Raw genomic sequence first — 18393 nt, forward strand, 5'->3', positions numbered from 1 at the left:
GAACGGTAAAGCATTTGATTTTGTTTAATATCTCCCAAGGAATTCTATAGAATGACATATGAAATAATACAGTCAAGTTCTGTAGTATGCAATATGTTTGGGAGGCGATATTTTACTATGTCCCATTACTTGTGGAATTCTCTGTTTTTCCATCTTGTGCATTCCATAAGCCTTTGTTCCAGTATAGCTATAGTCAGAAAAGTGTTTGTGTAAACCAAAAAGAAAAGGAGTACTTGTGGCACCTTAGAGACTAACAAATTTATTAGAGCATAAGCTTTCGTGAGCTACAGCTCACTTCATCGGATGTAGCTCACGAAAGCTTATGCTCTAATAAATTTGTTAGTCTCTAAGGTGCCACAAGTACTCCTTTTCTTTTTGCGAATACAGACTAACACGGCTACTACTCTGAAACCTCTGTAAACCAGACACTCACTTATTTGATCTGTGTGTGTCTTTAAGGACAAGGGCTTAATCCTGTACTGTGAAGCCAATGGGAACTCTGCAGTTGTCTTTACTGGAAGCAGGAGCAGGCCCCAAACCAAGATTTTACTACTGTTGTCACTGGAGAACCAGTACAGTATTGAAAGTAATCTAGAGCCTATTCTGCCTCACGTGTCATCCACAGAATTGTCAGCTAACTTCTGAATAAAAAACCTTCATCACTGGAGAGGATGTACAAATCAGAAAGAGTACAACTAGATTTTTGAAGCCCAAGCTGAGAATTACAGCTTTGATTTACAGTGCTGTTGTACTCATGTTGGTTCCAGGATATGAGAGATACAAGTAGATGAGGTAATACATATTATTGGACCAACATCTGTTGCTATAAGGTACACGTTTTTGAGCTACACAAAGCTCTTCCTCAGGTCTCGGGAAGCAGACATGATGCTTCCTTCCCCAAAACTGAATAAGAGCTCTGTTCTTATCCAGCTTATTAAGCTCCTGATGAAAAGCTTGTACCTTCCATCAACAGAAGTTGGTCCGACAATATATATTACCTCACCTACCTCGTCTCTCTAATATCTTTTGATTTATAAAACTGAGAAAACTTGATATGGAAGTAAGTGAAAGAAAATAATTCAGTAAAAATAGCACTGTGGGAGTTCGGTATCATTTTTCTGACTACAGTCTTACTTTAAATCAAGTCTTATTGCATCTTGATTGGTCTCACCTTTTAACTATGTTCTTATTTGATATGACTGACTGTAAAGTGGTTTGAGAGGTTAACACTGAAGTTAAATGATCAACTAAGAAAATGGCTGGGATGCTTCATTTAAAAAAAATTAAAATGCTATTCCTTACTTTCTTTCACAACCGAAAGTGTGGCTTTGAGTCTTATTTCAGTGACAAAATATGAAGCAAAAATTAGACAACATGCTGAACCTGCCCTTAGTAACTTTTGCCTGGAAGCCACCACTGTGAAAAAGTGGGTAGGAGGGCAGGGATGAGGGACACCTATTCACTGGTCAGAGTATCTATGTAAACAGTGGCAAATAAGCAGTTCCACAAAAAGGGATACTACCCCCTCTGACTCCTGATCCAGGGACGAAATTATGACCGATTTACAGTTTATTTTTTGGTCTACCTAAAGAGTGGGTCACCTCTGATTCCAGTAAGAGTGTAACCCATAATGTCTCTAAAGAGCTCTGAAGATGTGAAATATAAGTACTAAGTGCTCAGGAGATGATAGGGACTGCTCCAACCTCATGGCTTTGTGAATGGATGGGATGTACTTAAATTGTACAAACTAGCCCTTAATCTCTCTCTGTCTCAGTTCTCCTTCTGAAAATGGGGATAATAATAGTTCCTGACTTCACAGAGGTGTCCAGAGGATAAATTAATTAATTGTGTTTGTGAGGTATTGAGATAGTCTGGAGATCAGTGCCACAAAAAGGCTATAATTAAAGAGAAAAAATCCTTAATCAGGGCAAGGTTGGTTGATGTGCAGTAAATGGGGCCACACTGAATGATGAGGATCAAAAGAAATATTGAACAACTGCCTTATTCACTGACATCAGACAGGGGTCGTGGGGAAAACCAGTATGTGATCATGTAATAAAAGATTTTAACATAATGTAAACACACCAGGGGCCAAAGTTAACATTCTACAGCCAACCTTAACTTTGCCCTTTCCTAATTTTTTTAGTGACTTCCTCTGCATCCTTAGCATTCTTTTTGTGTGTGGAATACATATGAAACACTTCATTCTGTTAAAAAGAACAGGAGTACTTGTGGCACCTTAGAGACTAACAAATTTATTAGAGCACAAGCTTTCGTAGGTTACAGCCCACTTCATTGGATGCATAGAATGGAACATATGCATCCAATGAAGTGGGCTGTAGCCCACGAAAGCTTATGCTCTAATAAATTTGTTAGTCTCTAAGGTGCCACAAGTACTCCTGTTCTTTTTGCGGATACAGACTAACACGACTGCTACTCTGAAACTTCATTCTATTATTACAGATGGTCGTATTTTTGTGCTATTAATTATTGTTTATTTCTGACAAGATTTCCACCAACCTGCTCCTCCTCCTATAATCCCAGCAGGAAAAATAATCAAATGAATGTTTATGTATGTTTTTGTGGTTTCCTATCCTAAACCATGTTTGGATGGTATAATAATTATATTTCCTTCTGCACAGTGTCTTTCAGCCAGTGAGAAAATGCAAATTATTGGCAAACATAATGCAGTACTCACGGATGGACCAACACGGCCTACTTCACCAGGAAGTCCTGCTCCACCAGGGGGACCCTAAAATAACCAAATAAAAGAAAGAAATATATATAAATTATTTACAGTCATCTCTATGATAGAGATCTAAGCACACAGGCAAATATCTTCCCAAAGCAACAGGAGATAAATTATGCCCTCAGAAACACATCTATACACCCAAAGGACTAAAATGGTCTAAAATGTTAGTTGTAAAAATATGTATGAATAGATACAGAACATCAGGGCCAAAATTATTATTGTGCCTTTTTATTTTATTACTTTGTTATGCAATCACAGTCTGTAGAGTGTATAAAATGATACTTACTGCTGGTCCAAGAATCCCCTTACCCTGAAAAAAGAAAAATGTGGTGAGCAACTATTTATGTTTTCTGACATTTAATCTTGTTGGATGCCAAGAGTAGGAACATTTAGGGTGATCAAACACAAAATTGTGACAGTTCCTTCAATGAATGAATATTAAAACATTACTACCCTAACATTTGATATAACTGAGTAGGTATTTTGGCAATTTTAACAGATATTCAACATCTAGTATAAATGATGAGATACGTAATATCAGCAATAACAGTAATTTTGTTTGACTAAACTAACCTGCAATACAAAAATATATGTGCTGGCAAAGGAAAGAAGAAACTAATATTAATAGGTTTAGCTAGTTATCAAGCATTGAAACCTATGTCAAAAGATACATCTTGATGGCATGTGAAGGAAGTAGTCATTTCCTTCTCCATGAGTAATGGTTAATAATAAAGTAGAAAAAGATTTCAATTATTTCAAGGCCTTCTTAAGTCCCTTAAAGCCATTAAACCACTGTTCTTGCTGAGCAGGAGAAGCAATGAGCTGCTCCTGTTTGCATTTACTATCAGTGTTGTTCTTGATTATTTTAATCAGATATGTCCCAGCAACAAATGCTGTTTTTCCTGTTAGGTATAATACATACTCCTTAATAAGTTTCAGCCCCAATCCTGTAAAGACTTAAGCATATGCCTAATTTTATGCAGGTAAATAGTGCCAGTGAAGTCACTGGGACAGTTCACATGCAAAGTTGCACACATGCCTGAGTTTCTGCAAGATCAGGGACTGTGTTAGGAAATTAACCACCTGGGTCGAGTGGAGTTTAGAAGCCACAGAATATTGTGCACTGACTGTAGTTTCCAGAGTAGTATTAGAAGAACTTGCATAATGATGGAAGAATTTCAAACATATTGATAATTAATATAATTTCATTTTACTCTTTTAATGAGAAGTAATAAATAAACTTTTCTTCCTTGCCTACACAACTTACATTTCCATCTGCTGTTATTTAACTGTGTAACTGCGTAATTTAAGTCGTGCATGGTTTAACTCAGTATGTTTCAAAGATGTTGCATGATAAATCTAATGTACATTGTTGTTCAATACTGGACACTGGGGGAAGCCTAACTATTTTGTGTTTGTATGAAATTTGCCCTCTACTAGTCACATGCTGACAGCACATATCCTGCAGTCAGGTTCTAGATCATAATATAACCACCCTCCAGAGAAAGGAAAACACTTACCTGAATGTTTAGTGGATTCCCTTTAAAAGTTTCCTTTTACCTTTTTAAGGCTAGAACATCACTCTGAGAATGGTCAGACCTGTAATACCTGACCTACTGGTAAATAGGAAACTTTTTAAAGGCACCCACTGTATGTTATTTAATCAATTGTGCCTCTAGGTCAAAATTTTAGTTGAGATACTGTAACTAGCTTTAGCGCAACATGTATCATTTATGTAAGGATACTTTTGAAAGTGTCTCTAAATGCTGTGTAGTGACTGTCAGGCTGTTCAGTGAAATCATGCTTCTATTCTGCCTATAAGAAGGAGGAGGATACATACTTAGGGCACTGGAGCAGCTGTCCCCATATAGATCCTTCATTTCATAGGGCTACCCTGTTAAATTTACCATCCAAGAATGGTGCATAGAATCAAGATGAACGGAATGTGTTTTATACTGATTTGTGTTGTGCTTTTTCTAAATGAAGCAGTGCTTCACTTGCCACAATGGCAGAGCCTCTGAAATAGATCCCCCACTAATTCACCAACCTTTGTTGCAGAATTGAATGGTTTCTGGCTTTTGTGTGACACCTCTCACTAGCAAGTGTCCACAGAGCAAAATGGAGTTGGCTTAACTCAGCTGAAGTCAGACCAGATTTATACCATTCTCACTGTGATCAGAATCTTGTCCAATGTCTCCTCAGCACAGGTGGTGCATGGTGGAAATTAATGATTTGAGAGGTTTAATCAGGGGAATTCTCAACAATGAAAACATGAACTCCTGTACATACACAAAATGTGACAAACAAAATACCTATGGGTGAAGTTCACCCAGTTTTAGAAATAATATGAAAATATGCTAAACACTTAGGGTGAGATTTTTAAAAACATCCAAGTGACTTAGAAGCACAACTCCCATAGACTTTCAATGGCAAATATGCTCCTGTGTCACTTAAGTGTCTCTGAAAATCCCACCCTTTGTGTGTGTATAATACACACACACTATTATATAACATATTTATAACCAAGTAATCAGAATAGTTTACCAAATATTTGCCATGTACAATGAATGTACAGTACAAGGAATCCTGTCTTAAATAAATAACTAAACTGCTTTGCAGTGGTCTTTAACAAAACTGTACTAGAAATCTTGAAGATACTTTAAAATGGTTGTTTGAGACAGGGAATTTTTAGTGGAGTAGATTTCATTGTATTTGATAAAAATGTATTACATATTAATGGAAAATATGAGGTTTTTTCATGTCTTTTAATATTGGCTAATTACTAGGGAAACTTTGGGATCCATTTTGCTGAACAATATCAGGAAGCAAAATCTAATTTGCAATCAGGAATTTTATACAAGTGTTCAAATTTCCACTGTTTCAGTTTCTTATTTTGTGATGTACAGTACATTTTTCTCTTACAGTTCTGTTACAAGTAGCATCTGCATATCATATCTTGTATATCCTGCTTAAATTTGTTTTCCTTCCTCTTTAAATATGAGCAATACTTTTCACAGATCTGCAAGAAATGAAAGTGATTCTTTGATTTAATCTAAAATATCTTTCTTATGAAACCCAAAGTCTCAGAAAGAAAAGGAGTACTTGTGGCACCTTAGAGACTAACAAATTTATTTGAGCATAAGCTTTCGTGAGCTACAGCTCACTTCAGATCCTCTTTGAGATCTTCGCTAGAGTTCACCAACCAACAAAGAGGAGGCAGGGAAGGGGAGTGGAAATGAAACAGCTTTGGGGATCATGCAACAGCAGCAGCAAGGTAGGCTAAAGTGTGTAGAACTATAAGAGTCAAAAATCACAGGTGCATTGGATAGAGCATTTGAACATGTCTTGGAAATATCAAACAGGATGGCGTGAAGTACTCAACAGGTGAGAGAATGTTGGGGAGTTTTAAAACAAATGATATTAAAGTAAGGGGACATTACAAAATACTATTTTTTAAAAAGAGCTTTGGAAGGAGCTAAGAGAATAAGTGTTCCATATTTAAAACATGAGCCAAATCAGATAATTTCTGCTCTGAAAATGAACCTGTACCTAGGCTGCTTGAAATGCCTGTCTCGTTTGACTGTACATAGTCACAATGCAACAGGTATACAGTGGAGCATAAAAACATAGGAAAAGTGTAATACACCTCCAAATGACTAAACTATGGAATGTCTCACTACTAGATTAATAATTGTAAGAACTAGTATTTCAGAATCTATCTCACAGCCTCATTTCCTTTAAAAATATTTTTGCTGAATTGATGTGATAATTAGCATTTTTCTCAACCTCTGATTTCTAGTGCAACAGAAGCATAGGTATTAAAAAGATAATGGTAAGTGGGTTGGATCTGATTGATTAACGCTTATATAAACTTTTAACAAAGTAAAGGCGCTGCTTCTCCTACAAAATGGAATTATGTTTATAGTTGCAGGCTAAATATGGTCCAAACAGCCTCTGCTGACTTTAGATAACTCTGTGATCAAAAATTAAAGTTGTAGGACAAGCAAATCCTCTAAAAAAAATTGTAACTGCTACAAAAAATGTATCTCTGACATATTCTAGCTTTGAGAGGCCTTATATGTACACTGTAGCTGATAGCCCAATCTCCCTAGACCTAACCAGAGTAGAGAAATCCATCTGTTTGGTGACGTGGTTATCTGAAGTATTGCAGTAATTTTGTTGAGACGAGTACGCAAAAGAGTAAAGCAGAAGATGAAAGAATAAAAAGGACTAAAGAGATGGGGGAGAACATTAGAAGAAAAAATGGAAAAGAAAGAGAGAGGGAGGGTCAGAAGAGGGCCTGGAGAAGAAGAGAAACAGAGAAAGGAAAAATGGATATGAAATATTATAAAGTTCATTTCCTTAAAATTTCTATTGGGACTAAATCCTGCAGTTCCAATTTGGACAAAACTCCCATTGAATGGTCATAAAATGCAGTGGCAATGAACAGTAGTAACCAAGGTGTTTGATTTTGCTGTTAAGTGCACAGCATTTAAACAGGTTCAAGTGGCCCTTTTTGTGAGAAAATAAGTCTGTGAATGAGTAGCTGGGGGCTACTCTGCTCACCAAAGGCCACTAGCTGAATCCAGTGCAGAAAACCAGCCCACAAAGACAAGTGCATCCAGATTTTCATCTAACCATGGCAACCAATATGCCTTTTTTGTAGCGTGTTCATTGTATTTCTGGTAGCTGAGGTCTAACAGACCAACCCCAGGGTTTCAGGAGGCTGAAACATGAAACAAGGCCAGTATGTGCTTCTCAAAATATGCCTGCAGATAAGAATTAGAGGCCCTCCTTATTCCCTGGTTTATAGGTTAGGTTCCATGAGGGAGGAAGAGGAAAGGATAGGAATCAGTTTAATCTCACTAAAGTCAATATCACTAGTATTAGCTTTTTTTGGAGAATTTCAGCAATTTCCCTATTCTCTCTAGCATGCAGGCCCATTCACTCAGTGTGAAGCTTAATAACCATGGTGTCAGATCACCAGCACCAAAATCCTCCAAACACTTTATCTTTTCCTAAAATCTTGGGCTCAAGAGTCTCATTTACTAAATGGATAGGCAATTTGTTGTATCTTGTTTTACCTACCCACAACGAAATGATACTTTTCAATAGTATCAGCAGGTGTCGCCAGTACATCCCTCTTTCCTGGCCATAAACAGTTCCTTTGACCTGAGAATTCCTAATATTTGTGTTCTAGGTCACAACTTTACACACATCATCAGCCTCCCACATTTCAATACTAGTGATACCTGTTTCCCAACCACACTACCATACATGTTCTACATGGCATGCACAGTACAGCTTGCAATGCAGTAAAAAAAAAAAAATCAATCACTACCAAGGCACACTGGAGTGGATCACTAGCAGCTAGAACTGAAAAACAGTGGCCCATAATCCCATGATACTCGAGTAACTTCCACTGATCACTTTTACAGCCCCCAAATATGGTTTCTAATTCACTCTCTTACCACAGGTGACATTCCTCCACAATGTGTGTGCACGTGAAAAATCTGTGTTCTCTGCAAACTTCACAAGGACCATTTGAATTCTTATAGACCAAATAAATTCCACTCCTAGCAGAGCTGGCAGGTTGAAAAACTGAGGTTTCCTTTATAATGATGCATTCTTGATGTTTTTTCACGGTAGCAACTCCACTTCCAAAGGAAGGGAAATCCTTTAAAGACATTTCTGACATCCACCTTTCCAACAGGCTCTCCTATTATTCTGTCCCGGAACCCATATTCTCTGTAGGTTCCCTGTGGATGAAGTTAAAATACTCTATACTTTCCCTAAGTTTCATATCTATAGGAATGCAACCCAGCTTCCAATACTATGTATTTTAGGTTGAAATAATTCCGTTAATGCGTCTTTTAATTTTCCATAATCACTTTTCACCTCAAGTGGTAAATTTCTTCATACATACTTCTCTCAGATCCTCTGAGTAACAGAACTGGCAACCCAAAGCTGTCTCCGTCATTCCATCAATTTAGTTTTGCAGCTAATTCAAACCACTGTCCTAAGCAATCATTTCACCATCTACTCTGCTGAATAACTGGCAAACCCTCCCTTCCACCCCGAAAACAGTCCTTTCAATCTGCTTAGCAGCCCTCTCAGTTTTGCTGTTTCTGTAACCACAGTTTGCTTATGTTATGGATACACAGACCCCACTAGCTGTCACAAGTTTGTACTCTTATTTGTCCTGGGGTTCGGATTTTCAGCTAAGGAACATGTATCTTTGGAAAATAAAGGAATATATCCACCTGAAATGATGTACCTTAAGCTTGAACATTTTTTACGTGAAAGCTGTTATTCAAGATAAGGAATACATTTTCTTTTATGCCTAAGCATTTTCAGTGAATCTGTATATAAATAATAGTAAAAATTAATGGGTTACAGTTAAAAATGAAAACATACAGTCAAGGCTACAAAGTTGTGGCTAAGATAGAATAGAGCAAGCCAACAATTCCAGTCTCAGGGAAGAATCAATTCTTAATCTCCTGACGCCATATATCAGGACACGATACCCTCCAATTGTTCCCATTCCCAGGTTTTCAAAGGGTTGCCTTTACAATCTTAGTTTCTCTGTGTCTGGAATCATCCAGTTCTCCAATTCTGGTAGGTCTTTGTCCTAAATATAAAGTGAAGGGTAAACACCTTTAAAATCCTTCCTGGCCAGAGGAAAAACCTTTTCACCTGTAAAGGGTTAAGAAGCTAGGATAATCCCGCTGGCTCCTGACCAAAATGACCAATGAGGAGACAAGATACTTTCAAAGCTGGAGGGGGGGGGAGAAACAAAGGCTCTCTCTGTCTGTGTGATGCTTTTGCCGGGAACAGAAAGGAATAGAGTCTTAGAACTTAGTAAGTAATCTAGCTAGATATGCATTAGATTTCTGTTTTGTTTAAATGGCTGAGAAAATAAGCTGTGCTGAATGGAATGTATATTCCTGTTTTTGTGTCTTTTTGTAACTTAAGGTTTTGCCTAGAGGGATTTTCTATGTTTTGAATCTGATTATCCTGTAAGGTATTTACCATCCTGATTTTACAGAGGTGATTCTTTTACTTTTTCTTCTATTAAAATTCTTCTTTTAAGAACCTGATTGCTTTTTCATTGTTCTTGAGATCCAAGGGTTTGGGTCTGTGTTCACCTATGCAAATTGGTGAGGATTTTTATCAAGCGTTCCCCAGGAAAGGGGTGTAGGGCTTGGGGGATATTTTGGGGGGAAGATGTTTCCAAGCGGGCTCTTTCCCTGTTATATATATTTGTTAGACGCTTGGTGGTGGCAGAAAAAAAAAGTCCAAGGGCAAAAGGTAAAATAGTTTGTACCTTGGGGAAGTTTTAACCTAAGCTGGTAAAAATAAGCTTAGGGGGTTTTCATGCAGGTCCCCACATCTGTACCCTAGAGTTCAGAGTGGGGAAGGAACCTTGACAGTCTTTAACCTGGCAATTCTTCTCAGACTCCAAACCTGAATACTTAGCCCTCTCTGAATTCAAAGCTGAACAGTTCTCTTTCAAATCTTCTTCTCACATTATGCTGTCTTTCACCATCAAAAAAAAAGGAAAAAGAAGCGCTCTCGTGCACTCAAATTTCAGTCATACAAACTTTTAAACTTATATAGAGATGAGCTGAAATCTGACCCTTCTTGGGCTAACATATCCATCTAAACCATGGGCTTCCCTGTCTGAGGGCTCTTCTTCACTTCCACTAAGGGATAGAAATTGTTAGAAAATATGTACTCAAAAACTTGATCCATTCACAGAAATTTTCATTCTCTTTAAAGCATGCAGATAAATCAGTTAGTCTGAATGCAATGAACTCTTTGTAATGGGGTTGTAAAAAAAAATCAATTCCAGCAACTAGAGATTCCATTTTCTAAAGAATGTGCCTTCAATGCCTTTGAATAACTGAATCTGTACTCTACCAATGCAAAAATAAAAGTGTTACTCTGCTTCAGGAGTTCTCAAATGGGGGGTCAGGACCCCTCGGGGGTTGCGAGCTGTCAGCCTCCACCCCAAACCCCACTTTGCCTCCAGCATTTATAATGGTGTTAAATATATTTAAAAGTGTTTTTAATTTATAAGGGGGGGCACACTCAAAGGCTGGCTGTGTGAAAGGGGTCACCAGTACAAAAGTCTAAGAACCCTTGCTCTACTACCTCAGAGTTCCTTGAGAACTAAGTTAAGAGATTTTCTTGTTTTCCATCATGCCATCTAGCAATTGAAATAATTTATATTGGTATTTTAAGTCTATACTATAATAAATATATGACTTACTGGAAGTCCACGGCCTCCGGGCAATCCAGGTTCACCCTGCAAATAATAAAATTATTATTATTTGTCAAGCTATAATACCACAGTTAGTGTTGTACACAACATTTAGGAAGATACAGTTCTTGTCCCTTGAAGGGTACATACTAAGGGACAGATTCTGCAATCCTTTCTCACCTTGACTAGCACTTAATCGAGCAGTCCCATTTAATTCAGTGGAACAACATGTAAAGGAAATTTCTACTCAGAGTGAGAAAAGGATAGGGAATCAGATCATAAATATTATAACTTTGTTTTGTTTTAAAGAGAACAATTCAAACATTTTGGTTACTCTGTATTAGTGTTCTTATGTTGAAAGTTCCTACATTTGAATTGTTGAGGAACTGAGGTTTTGCAGTTATGGTGCTGGCTATGTATGGTGACAGCAGTTATTATAGGGCCCAATCATGCAAAGGGTTGAACACCCCGTGAGAGATGCTGAGCACTTTTAACTGCTAATGAAGTCAATGGGAGTTGAGGGCATTCAGTGTCTGAGAAGGAGGGTCCAACTGGATCAGGATTGCATTCCTTACTCATTAGAAAAGACTGTAGAGTCTCATTACCCTCAAAAAGTCTATAAGTATGCCTGTGAAAAATGCATCAAAGACTTAATAACTGACTTTATTCTTACCTTTAGTCCTCGGGGTCCAGCTGGGCCAGGCGATCCATCAGGGCCTGTTAGTCCCTTGTGAAATAAAGTGTACCATATTAATGTAACTCATTTTTTTATTAATCATACCAGAAAACTCTATAAAATATAAAACACTGTGAAATTGTCTTACAATGCAAATAGTTTAGTGAGATACAGAGATGGAGCTGACTTTCAAAATTCTAATGAATATCCAAACTCTGCCAAAGTTCAAGGTGAGAGTTTGTGGCTATTATTTTCACCTGGGTTATATTGCCTTCAACAATAACCTTGGCTAAATTCAAGTTAGTAAGAATAGGTGACCTCAAAGTCCCTTACATTTTTCCAAATCAGAGAAATTTTCTGAATTGCTAGACAGATGAACTTTTGTGACTTATGATTAAAATGTCAAATTTCTATGTTTGTCCTACATAATCAGTTGCCCATAATGAAAAACTGGAACCAATTTCAATAATGTATCTTAAAAGGATACTTGAATGTTTGAAATCAGATGAGAAAAACGGATGACCTTTTGGTGACCTCTGATGAAAAGGACCCACCCTTTCTTCCATATTCAGCTCAGTGTGAATATGGAAATTAATAGGCAGTCAGTCATCCCCCTAAAAGCCTCTGTATTACATTAGATTTATACCCACACCAATACTGTTCATATGTTGTATAGATTATCCAAACATATAAGGCCATATTTTGATTTCAAAGCATGACTTCAATGACAGCTACACATAGGCATCCAAAATAGACTATTGTTGATAGTATTAAAAATGTACCCTAGGAGGTACAATCATTTTGAACCAAATATTAGCCCTATGTACATAATAAGGCACATGGCAGCTACTTACTTGCTATACAGGTCAGCTAGACACCAGGCTGACCAATTGGGAAGATAGTTAGGCTTAGGGAGTTGGGGAAGGGGAATAGAAACTGCATCTGCTTTGTGCAAGAACAGAGATGATGCAAATTACTTCCCCCAAACCACTCCTCACAGCAGCCCTCTGTGTATCTCTTCACCCTTCTCTTCCTTCCCAAAACAAGTTTAAGACATTACTGTTGAGGAAGAAAGGATAGGGAGCAGGGCCCAATCGTATGTGGTAGCACTCTGAGGAAGGATCTCTTCCCTTTCTACTTCTGATTGCAATGATAAAGGACAGGAATTCTTTGGTCCCCAGACTAGCAACTCTGAGGTCATGGCTTAGCATGGCCTCAGTATTCTGTAGGTCATACTAAACCGTTCAGTGTCCCTGTCATTCAGCCAAGAAGGAACTGGCCCCCATACCACACAGAAATATTGGAGTAGGCCTCCCCTGTCTCATCACCTTCAGCTTCCTGGTGTTCGCACACGGCAATCCAGGAGGGTGGAATCATAAACCCAGCCTCTGGGGAATACTATGAGGTCGCCTCAAGCAAAATGAGATAGCCACACAGATTCTGTGCTGAGAGTATCCCCTGGATTAAAGGGCTGATGCACGATTTGGCCCTTACGCCATACTTGCCTCTCTGACTAAAACGAAAAAAAAAGCGGCAATTATAACTGGGAGTTCAGTAAGGATTAAGTTGTTCTCAATCATTTATGTGGCTTAATAATTCAAGAAATCTATCAAAAAAAATCCTTGCTTTTATCTTCGTCCAATATTTTCCTTTTTGGTGAGTTTCTAATAATTCAGTATGTGACCCAAAGGGCTTTTTTCCTGCTAAGTTACTTTCTTGAGCTTACATGGTCATTATGGACAATTACTGTGCAGTATTTTTTATTCGGTTTATTATAACTGGCAGTGGAATAATTTGTAAGAGAAAAACAAAATTAAAGAAATCAGAACTGGCCCAGCAATTTAAGGATAAGGAAGGACACTATAAATGAAAAACCCAGATACATGTTATTTTTAATTCCATGCCAGTTGGGTGCACAATGAGTGAATATTAAGGTCAATTTGTGTAGTCTTCAACTGTAAACATATTTACATTTTACTATTTTTCACTCATTCAATGACTGGGGTATATGCAGGAGCAAGAAGGCATCAAAAGCACCTAAAGCAGAACAGCTTCTATATGCGGAGAGATTCAAAAGACTGGGACTGTTCATCTTAGAAAAGAGATGATTAAGAGGGGATATGATAGAGTTATATAAAATCATGAATGTTGTGGAGAAAGTGAATAAGGAAGTGTTATTTACCCCTTCATATAACACAATAACTGGGGTCACCCAGTGAAATTAATAGGCAGCAGGTTTCTAACATGCATAAGGAAGTACTTCTTCACACAACACACAGTCAGCCTGTGGAACTCATTGCCAAGGGATGTTGTGAAGGCCAAAAGTATAATTGGGTTAAAAAAAGAATTAGATAAGTTCATAACCTTCAATGGCTATTAGCCAAGATAGTCAGGTATGCAATCCTGTGCTCTGCGTGTCCTTAGCCTCTATTTTCCAGAAGCTGGACTGGATGACAGAGGATGGATCTTGATAATTGCCCTGTTCTATTCATTTCTTCTGAAGCAGCTGGCACCAGCCACTGTCAGAAGACAGTATAGTATACTGGGCTAGATGGACCATTGGTATGGCTGTTCTTAGGTTTTAACTGAGGAGTTCAAGAATATGATGTGGTTTAGGTGACTGAGTTGTCTTGAAAGGGAAACAAAGAATCCAGAAATTGAGTCTTGGCAGGAAAGCAAAGAATAAAAAGATTTTCAAATATTTGGTTTTATATTTGGTCTTTGCTTATTGTTTTTCAGTTTGCACACAGAGGATCTCAGGGACAACTCAGTGAAGTCAATTTGGAATATTGAAATTAATGTGAATTTTGGCAAGATCAAATCCCTATTCTATTATGGATTTTGGATCTTACACAGGTTTAAATAGGTATTTTTAGTTCACCTTTTGCAGAAGACCTTTACAGAAAAAACAATCAACTTCCAGCATGTTTCATTTTCAAGTTAATTTTAGCACATCCTTTCAGTTCATGTTCTCTCCACTCCTTACAATTGGTAAGTCAAGTCTTAATATTACAAATTATTTTTCTGCCATTTTTATATAAGCTACACAGTAATGTGCTTAAATCCTTGCATAAGACATAAATACCAATATGACAACTCCATCAAAGGAAAGAACTACAATAAGAAGTTTCTCCAAATGTACAAATAAGATAGTGTTTTAGTGCCAGTATATTTTTTCAATGGATTTGTTCTAGCTTTCCATCAAAATAAGATTCCCTTGAACCTTAGTTATTTAGGCCCTTGTGTTGTTCCCCATGAAGAAACAAAGTCACAAGGGCAGTAACAGTCATGGGGGGGGGGGTTGAAATCTTCCTTCTTTCAGAATAATATATATTCAAGTCACTATTTCTCTTGGGATTCTGTTTCTCCTGGTATCACAGTTAAAGTCCACCCATAAGTTTCAGCTCAGTAAAGCATAATCATTACTTTACCACAGTTCCACATAGCTAGCTGTCTCAAATTTGGATGTGCTAAATGTGACATAATAATAGTTTTCTCGCACTTACAAGGTCATGTATTGCTACTGAGGAATAAAAATTCTATTTGGGGAAATATTTATATAATATAAAATGAGTGGGATGTGTTAAGCAACACTCTTAAAGACCATCGATCATCCGCTTGAGTATTTAAGTGAATCTGTATTTTCATATTATATTTTGGTTTTCTAAAATTATATAAAGATGACTAAAATCTATATTTAAAAAAACTTGCACAATCAGTCTCTGTCTTCATTTAAATTGTAAAAAATGGATCTCATTTGTTTCCATAGGGCTCTTAAAAGCTTGTAACAATTTTGTAACTATATGTTAAACAAATACATGACCATTCACATTATACACTACATTCATATTCTATCTGAAGTTACTGAGAAACTAGTGTTTCTGATTAACACCTCAACCAGACAGTAATCCTCTGGTTATTTACTTCTTATACTGTGTGTTTTCATGGTCCATGGTTATTATTTAAGGCATAATATTTTCAGATTAGATTACTACTTGCCCTGCCAGTATAAAGCTTCATAATCAGAAAATATTGAAAAATATTTGACAGACATTTTTTCCAGTTCATCTTGTAGGGTGGAAGATTTTAAAATATCCATTCCTGACTGAGCTCATGAATACGTGCCAGATTGTTAAATCCGTGCATGAGCTTTTTATCTGCTGTTTTAGTTCACAATCCACTGCTATTCTAATATAAAATAAAATAATAATATAAAAGTTTGCTCTTCAGCGGTAAATTCCAGATCTCTAAAACAAAAAACAAAAGAACACAGTTCATAGATTCATAGATACTAAGGTCAGAAGGGACCATTCTGATCATCTAGTCCGACCTCCTGCACAGCGCAGGCCACAGAATCTCACCCACCCAGTTTGTCTCATGAAGAATGATTCAAAACAACCCTTGATTCCCAGAGGATTGGATCACATTTTAAATTTATTCCTTCACATGCTAGCATGTTTCTTGCATGAGTCTTGCATTTAGTCTTGTTAGGCTCACTCATACAGATATTCTCCCTTTTCTTCATTCTGTCTCAACATTCCCCAAGAGGAAGTTTCTCTGTTTGTGCCACCAGTTGCCTTTATAGTGTTGTATGGGAAAAGTGAACGTGATGCTTCCACAGGCAGGGCAAAGTGAATCAATCTGTGGCTAGTTCTTAACATCCCGGAAACTGCTAACGCCCCCTGCAGATCAGTTATACCAACTGGAAATGAGGAAATTGCCTCAGTCATGGGTTCCTTGCTTATTTCAAGAGACAGGTCTTGCCCTTGCCTGTTGGTCAGTAGGGGGCAATTCAAAGTGTGTGTCTGTCTTCCTTTGCTGTTCTCCTTTTTCTCATCCCACTGCAGGGCGGAGCTGATTCTCCGGGCTGATCCCAGAACCCCCACAGGCAGGAGAGGAGCCAATGAAGGATGCTGCCTGGAAAGGCCTGATGCTGAGACTCCATTCATCTCGCTTGGCTTTCATTTGCCCATAAATGCCCCTGGCTCCCATTAATTCCTGAAGCCTGGACTCACATGGAGGGCAGCATACATGCTCTGGTTTACAACAGGAGTGAGGGCGGGAGAGGGCGCCCTTCCCTGCTGCAGCCACTTTGCCCCCAGCACATGCAGTAGCTAGACGACTCCTCCCTTTCCCTTGCGGCAGCTGGGTCTGTGCAGGCTGTACATAGATGAGCAGTATGGCCACCTTCACGGGGCTTTCACCAGGTCCCTCCCTCCCAATCGCATCCCTCCCCTTTGACCGCCTCTCCCCTCTTGCCACAGCTCTTCCCCGTCCTCAGGGCAAAGAGGGAGAGAGTCGTTTCTCTGTAACTCCAAACAATCCTTTCTCTGTTATCACCCAAGGAAAGGCTGGACTCTTCAGTCCTCCCCAGAGACCTCAGACCTCCAGACCCTGTGCCCAGTCTCTCTAACCACCTCCCAGCCCAGTCCTGTGTGTAAGAGAGAGCCTTTCAAATGGCAGCCAGATCCTTCACTCACACACGACTGGCCATCTGGGTTGTGATTAAACCAGGGACCTTAGAAGGAGGTCGCCTCCCTACAGAAATAGTCTAGAACTAATTATTTTTCCAAAAAAAGAAGGCAATGTCTACTCACATCAGCTCCTGGCTCTCCTGGCGTCCCGGAGGCACCTGGTTTGCCTGGCTCGCCATCCGGACCCTTCAGGATTCAAATGAACAAAGAAATAACATATTTTAGAGTGAGAAGCAAGCACAGCTGAGACACTCAGACACAAAGATCTGGATTGATCCTTTTGCAAGATCGAATGCAAAGCAATGTAAAATACTTACCGGAGGGCCTGGGGGGCCATTGGGACCTCTGTCTCCCTAACAGGATGTAAAAGAGAAACGGTTCAGTCAGCAGCCTTTAGAGTCCTGAGGTGACACTAATGAATCCATGTGCAAAATGTTAAACAGATGATCAGGAATGATTCCTAATTCATTTCTATTGTGTAATCCCATATAGTTCCTATTATGTGGAATAATTCCTACTAATATGCCTACTGTATGCTATCAAGAATAATCCTGAATAGTTCTTTACAAGATTATCAAGAATAATTTCATATGATTCCTATCACATACTGTAATAAATAATCCCATATAATCCTTTTTACAGACTACCAGACTGCCTTCCCCCACCGCCACTACCCCACACACCCATTACTATTTCAGCCGATGCTGAACAATAATTCCTATGTAGGTTATTAAGGACTAGAGAGTGCTGCCAAATTCAAAGGATCCCAAGGGCTAACTACTAATGTATTAAGAACAGTTCAGGTGTGTGCAGGAGGCATTCCTAGCTGCCAGCTATGGTGACTCATGCATGGGAGACACTTACATCTATGCCATCGATGCCAGGAACTCCTGGTGGCCCTGGTGGCCCTGCGGGGCCTTGTGGACCTGGGGGGCCTCTCTGACAAGGAATAAAACAAAGAGCAATTAGATAGTGGGCAGATCCCAGAAAACCTGCAGCAACTTCTGGGCAGGGGTGCAGGAACAGGGAGACCAGCCCATAGGGAAAGAACTTCTAAAGGCTTCTAAGTGGGCTCCTCAGTCACCAGGGCCCTTAGCTGACCATACAGTTGGTCTTGTGCACCTGATTAAAGTAATTGTCATTTTGACCCACTGAACTGCATTCCCCCTTGTTTAGCGACTGCCAAAATGTCCATTGCAATCTGAACCAGGATTACAAATCCTCA

The 18393-nt window shown here is 38.6% G+C and overlaps 1 protein-coding gene across 1 annotated transcript in view; it reads right to left on the reverse strand.

Annotated features, from left to right (window-relative positions):
- Positions 1-18393, reverse strand: part of COL9A1 (collagen type IX alpha 1 chain) — a 105919-nt gene that overhangs the window by 64914 nt on the left and 22612 nt on the right. The window contains exons 8-14 of the mRNA XM_038398028.2: positions 18033-18107; positions 17486-17521; positions 17292-17354; positions 11692-11745; positions 11028-11063; positions 3039-3062; positions 2699-2752 (exon numbers count right to left, since the gene is read on the reverse strand). Of these exons, the coding sequence (XP_038253956.1) occupies positions 2699-2752; positions 3039-3062; positions 11028-11063; positions 11692-11745; positions 17292-17354; positions 17486-17521; positions 18033-18107 (342 nt within the window). The remainder of the gene's footprint in view (positions 1-2698; positions 2753-3038; positions 3063-11027; positions 11064-11691; positions 11746-17291; positions 17355-17485; positions 17522-18032; positions 18108-18393) is intronic.

This window comes from Dermochelys coriacea, chromosome 3, assembly GCF_009764565.3.
Source record: "Dermochelys coriacea isolate rDerCor1 chromosome 3, rDerCor1.pri.v4, whole genome shotgun sequence".
NCBI lineage: Eukaryota > Metazoa > Chordata > Testudines > Dermochelyidae > Dermochelys > Dermochelys coriacea.